This window comes from Oratosquilla oratoria, chromosome 42 (assembly GCF_046742065.1).
Source record: "Oratosquilla oratoria isolate Oo_2021 chromosome 42, ASM4674206v1, whole genome shotgun sequence".
Classification (NCBI taxonomy): domain Eukaryota; kingdom Metazoa; phylum Arthropoda; class Malacostraca; order Stomatopoda; family Squillidae; genus Oratosquilla; species Oratosquilla oratoria.
This window is the reverse complement of record NC_134818.1, coordinates 43,573,551-43,586,904: the sequence shown is the minus strand read 5'-3', so window position 1 is coordinate 43,586,904 and position 13,354 is coordinate 43,573,551. Positions and strand designations below refer to the sequence as shown.

Below are 13,354 nucleotides of genomic sequence, written 5' to 3'. Positions count from 1 at the left end.
TGTGTGTGTGTGTGTGTACAACACTGAATGTGTTCCAGTGATTAGATATACATTTTAACAACCACAATACACTTTAATTCTAAGCCATCGACATAGGGAGACCCAATGGAGGCCGACATACAGAAATTGAAATGCCGTACTGCCTAGGACTCGAACCAGGCAACCGCATGAGAATTGCAGTAGTAACTTACCAACTGCGCTATCAAGAGATGTCTCTTGATAGAGTAGTTGGTAAGTTACTACAGCACTTGTCATGCGGTTCCCTGGTTCGAGTCCTTGACAGTACCGCTTTTCAGTTTCTGCATGTTGCCATCCATTGGATCTCCCGATGTTGATGGCTTAGATATAAAGTGCATTGTGGATGTTAAAATGTATATATATATATATATATATATATATATATATACATATACATATATAAATGTATATATTTTCTTCTTTAAGGCATATTGAATTGTGCGCAACAGCAAATTGAGCTCTGATGAGTTTCCGATGAAGAGTTTCAAGTCTTCTGAAGATCTCTCTAGCACATTGGAGGCCCTAAGCAACACCTTCAGGAGACCCATAACATTCCAATCACCAGATCCATCTTAGTGGACAATACCACCATTTTAGACCGAGAAGTGACAAGCGCCGCCTTGCCCTCCTTGAGGCCCTCCACATTAAATACAGCCAGCCTAAGAACAAGAGGACTAAAGACCTTATCATGAAAAATACCAGCTCCCCATGCCCATCCGACATCGAGTGTGTGAGTCTGGTGTACCAGTTCAAGTGTCCTTTTGGGGACTGTACGCCCCAAGATTCCTACATCGGACTCACTACCACTCGCCTTTCCAGACGGTTGACATACCACCTTAACAATGGAGGCTCTAAGCGACACCTTCAGGAGACCCATAACATTCCAATCACCAGATCCATCTTAGTGGACAATACCACCATTTTAGACCGAGAAAGTGACAAGCGCCGCCTTGCCCTCCTTGAGGCCCTCCACATTAAATACAGCCAGCCTACATTGAACACCCAGCAGGAAGCCCCCACCATCCTTCCCAGACTCAAACCATTCAGAATCCGCCAAACCAGACAACCCAGATACGAGACAAATCAGCACTCTCATGAGCAGTCACTCCGGCCGCGACGGACACCCACCCCACAGTAACGGTCATCTAAGTGTCCTTTCCCAGTGGTCACAGTTCCCCTTCCCACGTACCCTCCCCGATATTCAACGTGTCCTTTCCCAGTTTTAGACCAGAAAAACGGTCAAACTCTTTGTAATCTTTCCTAGTGTTTACTTTCTGTATTTATAATCATCCATTTCTTTGCTATTGTTACAATTGAAAATGCTAATATCTTGTATCCTGTTCTACCAATTAGATGGCTTCTATCGGCAACTTGGTTTTTTCTTTACCTCTCCATGCTAGAGAGATCTTCAGAAGACTTGAAACTCTTCATCGGAAACTCATCAGAGCTCAATATATATATATATATGTGTGTGTGTGTGTATCTTGATAGCGTAGTTGGTTTGTTACTACAGTACTTGTCATGTGATCGCTGAGTTCGAGTCCTCGGCAGTACCGCATTTCAATTTCTGCATGTGGCCCCATTGGGTCTCCCGATGTTGATGACTCAGAAAAAAGTGCATTGTGGTTAAAATGTAGATATATATATATATATATATATATATATATATATACATCAAATGAAAACACACACATACAGTAAATATATATATATATATATATATATATATATATATATATATATATATATATACATAATACTGATGACCCACTTTCGGAGAAGAATAAGCGAAGATATAGAGATCTGTATATTTCGATCACTTACTGTGATCCTCTTCGGCAGATATGAGTTACAAAGTACAGAACAATGTGTATTTATAGTAAAGCAGTGAGGTAGCATGAGGGGACGGGCTCAGGTCAACACGCCCGGCACGCATGGTGGCTCAGGTCACATGACCGGCGTTGCATGGGCCTTGGTGATTTTTGTCCACCGCTAATGTTGATGGTAACATTTTATCTATTGCAAAAGAAGAAATACAGTCTGGTGACCATTGACAATGGGAAATGTTATAATTTGGGAAATTATTTATTAAGGAGGATTCTACTATTTTTCATGGCGGAATGGGAATCTGTTTTGTGAAAACTAATTTTGGCCTTGCTAAGAGCTTTTTGTAAAATCCACGGCGGGTATCCTAATTTTGTTACCCGCCGTGGTTTTTACAAAAAGCTCTTAGCAAGGCCAAAATTAGTTTTCACAAAACAGATTCCCATTCCGCCATGAATCATCATTGGGATAATAGATGCATAAAATTGCCTTTTAACAAATCAATCCATGAATTGTCTCACATGTTACCAAAGGAAAAGGTAAATTTTATCTTCCATTATCCTAATAATTTGTTCAGTAAAGTTGTCAATATACATCATAGATCCAAGAGTAATACAACTCCTGGAGTTTATAAATTACCTTGTTTAGATTGCAAAGATGTATATTGGGGACAAACGGGTCGAGATCTCAATACCAGGGTTAAGGAGCACAAGAACTCTGTTAAATACGGACAGGAAAATTCCGCAGTATTTCAGCACGTCGCCAATAAAAACCACCGAATAAATTGGGACGATGCTGAAATAATTTATAAATCCAAATGTAGTTTCAGAAGAAAAATAGTAGAATCCTCCTTAATAAATAATTTCCCAAATTACAACATTTCCCATGGTCAATGGTCACCAGACTGTATTTCTTCTTTTGCCATAAATAAAATGTTACCATCAACATTAGCGGTGGACAAAAATCAACAAGGCCCATGCAACGCCGGTCATGTGACCTGAGCCACCAAGATGCGAGCATGCGTGCCGGGCGTGTTGACCTGAGCCCCGTTCCCTCATGCTACCTCACTGCTTTACTATAAATACACATTGTTCTGTACTTTGTAACTCATATCTGCCGAAGAGGATCACAGTAAGTGATCGGAATATACAGATCTCTATATCTTCGCTTATTCTTCTTCGAAAGTGGGTCATCAGTATTATTTTACATATGTGCTACGACATATCTTTGTTGTGATATATACACATGTTTTCATATAATTGTATATATATGGATATTTATATATATTCATATATATATATATATATATATATATAATGTTTTCATATAATTGTATATATATAGATATTTATATATATATATATGTATGTATATACATATATATATATATATATATATATATATATATATATATATATATATATATACATGGGGGAACCCATATAGGTCGAAACGTTTGGATCTGAATAACCTCACTACCTTGGCCTTAATTTTTCATTTTGACACCTCACACACACACACACACACACACACACACACACACACACACACACACACACACACACACACACACACACACACACACACACACACACACACACACACACACACACACACACACACACACACATATATATATATATATATATATATATATGTATGTATATATATACATACATATGTATATATATATATATATACATAATATATGCAAAGTAGACCACTTGGAAAAAGAAACTAACGAAGCAGAGCACTTTCGTATATTACATCTTCAGTGCACTTGTTGCACTGAAGATGTAATATACGAAAGCGCTCTGCTTCGTTAGTTTCTTTTTCCAAGTGGTCTACTTTGCATAAGTGAACACACGTACCCGTGTTCTTATTAGCATATATATATATATACATATATATATATATATATATATATATATATATACATATATACATATGTTATCTTGTAATAATATTATAGAAAGAAATATTATTGAATCTTGTTTTATAAAAAGAAATTTTGGAAATAACATGAACTTGAGTTTGGGTTTATTTAAATTGGACAATTTTATTATTGACAAAATTGTGTGTGATAAAATGTAACATGGGACCTCTCCGAGTATCCTTGTCTTCTTATGTATTTATTGTTTCTTTCTGTATTGGTTTTTTGTACCTTTGAAAATGTCTAAATAGACGAAAACGTTCGGTATCTGTTTTTTCAATTTCCCGGTGGTTTCTGCAAAAATATTTTATCACGTGTGTTTTGTGATTTCTTTGCATACATATACATACATACATATGTATATATTTGTATATATATACATATATATATATATGTATGCATATATATTTATATATATGTATATATACACACACACACACATATATATATATATATATATATGTATATATATATATATATATATATATATATACATATACATTTTTTATTAAATATCACAACATAATCAGCGTTGGTGATTTTTTCTTTAGACTTTCTACTTTTCTCTTATTTTCTCTCTCTAAGAATGGGGGAGAATACATAATATTTCTGAACGGTTCTGTGAATGTTTGGACATAAAAACTAACATATTAAGACGTTTCGCATGTACCTTTGGCAAATCCTGGTAAGTTATTTTCCTAAAACACATACAATGTTTTTAGTATTAAATTATTACATTGGTAGAGGTAATGGTTACAAGGGCGTTAGGACGCCTCATCGTGCAAAATCCCGAAAATATTCTTTTAAATATTAATGATTGGGAAATGATTGCCGATCAGTACTCCTTCTAAACATTTAAGTATTCTTTTGTCGTTGTTCTTGGATGTTATTTTTGTGCTTGTGTTTATTTGATCCCGTTATATTTTGGTGTTGTGTGTTTATGTTTTGCATGTGGTATTTAAGTCTTTATGATAATGTTTGTGTTGTGACCAATGTACTCCTCATTGCGATGTATGTAATGCGTAAATTTCTATATCCAAACATTTATGGGCCCGTTCGGGGATATTGTGTATTCTCTCCCGTTTTCAGGGAAGAAAATAGTGAAAAAGCTAACGATCGTTGAATATGGTGTGATACTTAATAGAAAATGAATCAATGAAAACCTGCTTCCAAAGTTTACTAATTTATATATATGTATATATATGTATGTATATATTATATATATATATTTATATATATATTTATATATATATATGTATATATATATATATATATATATATATATATATATATATATATATATATTATGGAAACGTAGTAAACACCAGACTCAGAAGTAGGTAATTTGTTCACGAATTTTCGAGTCCCGTCCTCAGGGGATACCAATGGAATACAGAAATCATATTGTCTAAATATACGAGTCGTCATGCCCACAGGAAGTACGCGGCAACCTGCTTTGATTCGGGTAGCCGTTAGCCCGGAATACCTTCCCGAATCAAGTAGTGAAAAGGTGGACTGCGCTGCAGAGAAGAAAAATAGACCGGGCGAGACACGAGCAGCCACAACCAGGATAACGGTCCCTTACATGAGGGGTGTTTCAGAGGTCGCAGCGAGAATATTGAATAAAAACGGTATAACCATTGTGCATAGACCCAGTAAAACGCTACATGGAGCTCTCACCCGGGTCAAGGATAAGATGAGTAAATTGAACCAGCCCGGGGAGGTGTACAATGTCAGTTGCTCCGATTCCACAGCGCGCTAGATGGGTGAAACAGAAAACAGGCTAGTACAAGATTACAAGAACATCAAAGGGTAGTAAATAGAAAAGACCAGAGTTTGGTGGTGTACAAACATACTGAGCAACACCAACATGACTGGCAGGGCACAAAGGTACTCTACAACAGCAACAGGAAAGGAGGCAGACTGTTCTTGGTAGCGTGGGCCACTAACGAAGACAGCATAAATAGGTCCATAACACTCAACCCCATACATGACAGCATAGATAGGTCAATAACTTTCAACCCCATACATGCAGGGGCGAGAGAGAGGTGGAAAGGTATCACGAACAACGGCGGGGGGGGGGTAAATCTCCTCCCCTTTTCTCTCCCCCTCCCCCACCACCACGCACTCTCGCCTGGCGCAGGTTACCAGCGCCCCCCTTCTCTACCGCCCCCTCCACCACCAATCGCTCTCGCCCAAAGTAGGTTGCCGCGTCCCTCCTGTGGGCATGACGACTCGTATATTTAGACCATGTGATTTCTGTATTCCATTGTATCCCCTGAGGACAGGTCCCGGACCGGACACGAAACGTCGGGAATAAATTACCTACTTCTGAGTCTGGTGTTTACTACATTTCCCCCTATTATGGTTCGTACACACACACACGTACACACACACACACACACACACACACACACACACACACACACACACACACACACACACACACACACACACACACACACACACACACACACACACACACACACACACACACATTCGGACACACACACACACACACACACACACACACACACACACACACACACACACACACACACACACACACACATACACACACACACACACACACACACACACACACACACACACACACACACACACACGGACACACACACACACACACACACACACACACACACACACACACACACACACACACACACACACACACACACACACACACACACACACACATATATATATATATACATACATATGTATATATATTTATATATATACATATGGATATATATATATATATGTATATATATATGTTGACTATATTATGACAAATAAGACTGAAGGTGGAAGAAGCAGACGAGGAGTAATGGGAGAATTTCACGATTTAACAAAGCTAACAACTCAAACGTAACAGCATATTTTATACATGGACGGGTCATCTCATGGGACGCTTCGGAGAGCTTGTTATTTTATTTGCGTATTATTTATTATTAATAAGCTTGTGGCTTTTGCTAAACATATAAAGCCCTCTCTATTATTAATGTTGTTATTAGTGTTGATATATGCTGCCTCAATTGTCTTCCTTAGTTTCTTGGATGATCCTTTAATTAATACGGTTGTGTTGTTCCAGTCTGGAAGGTGGCCATGTTTATCCACATGTAATATGTTGTAATTCAAGATCTAGAAATTCTTTACTGCATATACGAAATGATCTGAGGAAGAAACCTATTATAATACCTGTTTTAGTACTGTCATTATGTCCTGAGTAGAAGTGTAGTCTTCTTTATTGGTGGGTTTCCGGTATACTGAAAATTTCACATTTTTATCTATTCTATGGATATTTGTGTCTAAGAAAGGTAATTTTCCGTTATTTTCATTTTCTGCAGTAAATGAAAATATACAATTTACTGCAGGACATAATGACAGAACTAAAACAGGCATTATAATAGGTTTCTTCCTCAGAGCATTTCGTATATGCAGTAAAGAATTTCTAGATCTTGAATTACAACATATTACTGAGACTTTCATCAAAATCAAATATCCAAAAGGTCTCTTATGTAGGTTGAAAAAGAATGCCAAAGAAATAATTAACAAAAGTAAAGATAAAAATAAGAATGATGATAAATGTAATAATGAAACCAGATATATTACAGTACCAAACTCTAATGTCAATTCATACTTCGACACTTTTCTCCTAAAAGCGGGCATTAAAATAGCCAGGACGTCAGGTAACAAAGTAGGACATTAAAACTTGTTGTGGGCTGCACAGTGATATATATATTACATGTAGGCTTATACCGTTCCTTGTATACTTATGGTAAGTCTATATAACACTGCTCCTTATATTGATATGCTAAAAATGTCCTTTAGCAATCAGATCGCAAATCAGATAGTAATCCCACAATATTTAAAATCTGTAAAAAATATATTTAAATCAAATAAATCTGATCTAAATAAAAAAAATTAATCGCGCCACTAATTTCAGAATACGGCCAAAAGGGTTACAACCGTCGACCGTGAGCTGTAGGTGTTTTTGTGAAGAATCTTTGTCCAACGACCCGAAATGAACCGCATAAACGATTTTAAGCGTAGTTCAGGTTTTCCTGTGGGGGAGAGAAATGTCCGGAGCCGTCTCAAAGGTGAAGAGGTGTCGCCATTTCTGGGCGTGGGTGACGAAGCAGAAAAATATACCGAAGAGTGAGTTACAGAACGACCCGAAAAGGACTCAAGCTCTAAAAAGCGAACACAAGAATGAGTTTCCTGACCTATACGACGTCAGCCACACGAAAGGCTTTCAAGTGAAAGAGTCGATAAAGATATTCCAGAGAAAGATATTGACCTTTAACGAGCTCTTAAAAAAACAGAAAGATTACGTCTACGACGAAGGTTTACTCGATTCCCTGGAGCCCTTCAGTGGAGAGATTTCCGAAGAAAGGATAGAAGGTTTCATCAAACATTACTTTACTGGCTATAAAAACTTCACGAGAAACGGTGGTAGGTGTGATCATAGAGACTACCAGAAACACTATCTCTGTAGGGCTTCGGGGGCCCAGGACCGTCTTAACAGGGCAAAGGCCTATGCCATAAAAGTAGCCCGGAGACGAGTCCCCGAACAAAAAAAGGAAGAGGAAGCCGTTTCCGTACCAGAATCGGAGCAAGCCATCGAAGGACCTCCCACTTCTTCCGCTTCTTTTTTGTGTGATTCCCCGCTAGCGGAGTTGAGGAGGACTCTCAAAGAAACGAAGGCCGAAAACAGTAAAATTAAAGAAAGGGAACGAAAGAGGAGAAAAGAAGAGAAAGCAAGAGAAAATAAGAAGATCAAAGACGTAAAGAACGAAATAAAACTAATGAGATTGCGCGAGAAGATTACTGATGATAATAGTTTTTTCTCCCGCGAAATGCTCCCAAGACCGTCCGAGGACGCAGAGATTCGTGCTGGGGCCCTAGAGAGAATAACGGGTATTCGCGAGGCGCGCAAAGAGCGCAGCAGTAAACCTGTCTTTCTAGAGATGAAAGAGCGAATGTTAAGCACGTTTTGCGGGTATATCTCTGAGACAAGCGGAACGAATGTTCCTCGGCACTCTATAGGCGAGATGGGCGACTATAGGTGTAAGCACTGTCAAGCACTCCTTTTCAAGAGAGAACGGAAGACGATCTGCTGTAACGGAGGAAAAACACCTAAAGCGATATATGAACTATCACCCCTGGGCGAATCCGTTAAAGGTCTGTATGATGGCTCCTCCAAAGATTCGGCTCACTTTCTAGAGAATATTGCAGGGTTCAATAACGTATTCTCTTTTACATCCTTTTCGACTACGGGAGTTTTGGAGGATAAAACAGAATCTTTTATCTCCTACAAGATACAGGGAAAGGTTTACCACCGTATAGGGGACATGAAACCCAACTTGATGGTCAGTGAAGACGAGAGCAGACGGTTGAGTCTCAAAGATGAAGCGCCGAAGAAACCGTTCTGGAAATCTTCAGCAAGTTTCCTGGATTTGTACTTCTACCATGACAAAGAACAGCAACTGAAACTTCGTTCTGAAGAAGTCACCTACAAAGGTAAAGAGAAACCTGAGACGACTAACGAGAAACCTGAGACGACTAAGCGCAGGAAACGCGAGGATAACCAATACCGAAGGAACGAGGGAATTATAGAGACGCTATACGAGTATTTCGTTAACAACAATACCGCTCTGAGGGAGATTCTCAGAGAGGTGAAAATGTCAGCGGAGCTGGTCAGGGCTCACGTTGCCCGGCACAACTCTTTGCCGGATGTTGTCATCGATCTTAAGACGGCGAAAAACGTCTCTACGAGGGAACATAAGGGTGTCTACCATTTACCAACGGCATCCTGTCAAGTAGGAGCGATAGTGAATATGGGGTCGGATAGTGATACCTTGAATGTCAGGATAGAGTCGCCTTTACCAAATTCGAAATACGCTGTTCGAATAATTAAACCCACAAACTATTTCTACGATCTCTTCCAGTATCCCCTGTTGTTCCCAAATGGGGATAAGGGATACAATTTCGGTATGGAAAAGAAATGCTCCGCAAAAAGATTGACTGCGCTAATGTACTATTCGGCCCTTTACATGGAGAGAGAAGGGGTCTTTAACCATCTCACGAAATGTCGTCGTCTGTTCCAGCAGTTTGTCGTCGATAACTACGTGAAAATAGAGACTAGCCGGTTGTTTTATCTCGAGAAACAACACACCGGTATGCGCAAGGAAAGGGCAGATCTGTTGAATTTTAGCGCGAAAGAAGACGTCGGGCAACGTGTAGTGCTCTCGCCGTCGTTCGTCGGAGGGCCCAGATACATGAAAGAGCGCCAACAGGATGCCCTAGCATACGTTACGGCTTACGGGGCACCCGACTACTTCATAACTTTCACGATGAATCCTAGATGGCCAGAGGTGAAAGAGGCGACGAACCGATTTGGCGGAGCTAGCGGGGCAGACAGACCGGATCTGATGAGCAGGATTTTCAAGTTGAAATTGGATAGCCTAATAGACGATCTCATACATAAGAAGGCTTTCGGGGCCGTTAAGGCTTATCTCTATAGTGTAGAGTGGCAGAAACGCGGTCTCCCGCACGCTCACATACTACTGTGGATGACCGTTCGCGTAACCGCAGATATCGTAGAACAAGTCATAAGTGCCGAGATACCCGATAAGGAAAAGGAACCAAGACTTTATGAAACGGTAACTCGGTGTATGATACACGGACCCTGTAAGGGCTACAACGAGTCAGAGGTGTGTTGCCAGATAAAGAGCAAGAAACCCGGGCAATGCGGAAAAGGATTCCCAAAGACGTGCAGAGACAATTTACTCTTTGGAAACAACGGTTACCCCGAATACGTGAGGCGTTCTATAGGAGAAGGAGGAAATTCGTTTAAAATTATGTTGAAGGACGGGCCTGTTACTATAGATAACTCTTGGGTTGTCCCTTATAGCCCCTTTCTCTGTCTAAAATACGATGCGCACATTAACGTCGAATGTTCTAATTCCATAAAGGCCATAGCTTACGTGACAAAGTATGTGAACAAGGGTTCGGATAGGGTGTTATTCACAAAGACGACAGGAGAAGGAGAAAACAAAGTCGTCAATGAGGCTAAAAATTATCAAGAGGCGAGGTATGTCAATTCTAACGAAGCCGCGTGGAAGATTTTCAAGTTTGATATTCACAGGTGCTACCCTCCGGTGTCTATGCTGGATCTGCACTTAGAGGGCGAAAAAGCCATCTTCTATAACGAACGTATGACGGCTGCTCAAATCGAAAGAAAGGCAAAGGCCGATACACAGTTAACTGCTTTTTTCAAGCTTTGCCGGAGAAACGAGTTTGCGAGAACGTTATATTATCACCAAATACCTCTTCACTACGTATATAATATTCAGGATTCCATGTGGGAAGAACGTAGTGGAAATACGTATAGCCTCGGCCGCATACGCGCCGTAACTTCGAAAACAGTAGAGCTCTTTTTCCTAAGGTTACTCCTAACGCATAAAAAGGGCCCCACATCGTACGAAGATCTCAGAACAGTAGACGGCGTCATGTACGACACTAATCGCGAAGCGGTAAAGGCGTTGGGCCTGTTAACTGACGAAGCCACTTGGAGAGATACGATAATGGAGATCATTAATCACACTAACGACAGGAGAAAACTCCGAGAAACCTATGCGAGCATGTTGGTCTATTCTGACCTCGAGGACCAATCTGCGATATGGGAAGAGATAAAAGACTACTTTTCCAGCGATTTCTTGAAAATGGCGAACCTGACGGACTACAACGACGAAATCTACCTGGACGCCCTCGACGACATTCAGCAGCAGGTGCTCAACTGCGGAGGGGGCTCGATTACCCAGTACGGCCTCCCCGCTTCTAGAGGGGGGACGCGTCCCTCGAATCTTCTGAGAAGAGAAAAAGCCTACAACAAAACAAAGTTGAAGGACTCTGTTGAGGAAAAGGTTAAGCTACTCAACGACAAGCAACGACAAGTTTACGACACTGTCATGTATCGGATCGAGAATGGGCACCGTTACAGGAACAATGGAGTGTTCGTCAATGCTGCCGGCGGGACTGGCAAGTCTTTCGTCTTGAATCTGTTACTCGACACGGTTCGTTCCCGGGGAAGTATCGCGTTAGCGGTCGCCTCATCCGGTATCGCGGCAACAGTCCTCTCTGGGGGCCGCACGGCCCACAACATGTTCAAGATACCGTTGATGGAGTTTGACGAGACTAGAGCGTGCGGTATTAAGAAGAACACGGAAATGGCGAAGCTCCTACAACAGACTGAATTGATCGTCTGGGACGAAGTCGTAATGGCGAACAAGAACATGCTGACTGCCGTAGATATCACTCTCCGAGATATTATGGGAAACAACGATTTCATGGGAAGGAAAGTTTTTGTGTGCGCGGGAGACTTTCGTCAGATTTTACCGGTCATAAGAAATGGAGGGACGGAGGAGCTAGCCCACTGTATCAGATCGAGCTACATGTGGGACGGGCTCACAAAGCTAGAACTGACGGAGAATGTTCGTCTCAGTAAGGACGATGTCAAGAATAACAAGTTTGCGAAGCAACTTTTGTCGCTCGGAACTCGCGATGACGGCGAGCTCTTCTTCGAGAAAGGTTTCGGGGTGCAAGCAAATTCGCGAGAGGAGTTAGTTTTCAAGGTTTACGACGATCTTGAGAATAACCATTTGAATCTCTCCTACTTTGAAAAACGTTCTATAGTTTCGCCCACAAACGACGACGTCGACTGCGTCAACCGTCTAATCTACGATACGAATGAGGAGAAGGAAGTCGTATACTACAGCGTCGACACGCCACTGAATCCGGATACCGACATCCAAGCTTCAGCCCGTGTAATACACCCAAGTTGAAGATTGGGTGTGTCGTGATGGTAATGAGGAACATCTTTCCTCCTAGAATATGCAACGGGACGCGTTTAATGGTCACTAACCTCAAGAAACACGTTGTCGTTGGGAGAATATTAGGGGGTTCTTATCGAGGCGAACAAGTCTTGATTCCGAGAATCGTTCTGGAGGCCCAGGACACGCCCGTGCCCTTCAAGCGTAAGCAATTCCCGGTAAAGTTGAGTTACGCTATGACCATCAATAAGAGTCAAGGACAAACTTTTGATCGCTGTGGATTGTTGCTGGATTCTGTGCAGTGCTTCGCACACGGACAGTTGTACGTAGCCTGTTCTAGGGTAACAAACTGGGATGCCTTGGTGTATTACACGGGCTGGCGAAAGGAAGGAGGGGACATTCGACGCCGCCCCGCTATCAATGTGGTATATAAGGAATTGTTCGAACCCCACGTGGCAGAAGAGGAAGAGGAAGGACCCACAGAAGAGGCCTTTGTCGCTGCTTCACTCATTCCTGAGGAGGCCGAAGAGTCTGAAAGGACAAATAACACACCAGAAGATATCGACCAGATCTCAGAAGAGGATTGGGTCAAGATGATTATGCCGGATTGGTACGGGGAGCCCGATGAAGTGACGGAAGAAGTCACCGAAAATAAAGTAACCATCGAAGATCTGTTAACAAAATTGAAAGATATGGAGAAGAATATAATAGAGAAGATTAT

The 13,354-nt window shown here is 41.0% G+C and overlaps 1 protein-coding gene across 1 annotated transcript; it reads left to right on the top strand.

Moving 5' to 3' along the window:
* The first annotated feature begins 7,878 nt into the window (after positions 1–7,878).
* LOC143021670 (uncharacterized) lies at positions 7,879–12,645 on the top strand. The gene has a single exon (XM_076179280.1). The coding sequence runs from the start codon at positions 7,879–7,881 to the stop codon at positions 12,643–12,645; it is 4,767 nt and encodes a 1,588-aa protein (XP_076035395.1).
* Positions 12,646–13,354: the final 709 nt, after the last annotated feature.

Coding starts and splice junctions, on each gene's coding strand:
- LOC143021670 (XM_076179280.1), top strand. CDS start 7,879: ATGTCCGGAGCCGTCTCAAAGGTGAAGAGGTGTCGCCATTTCTGGGCG.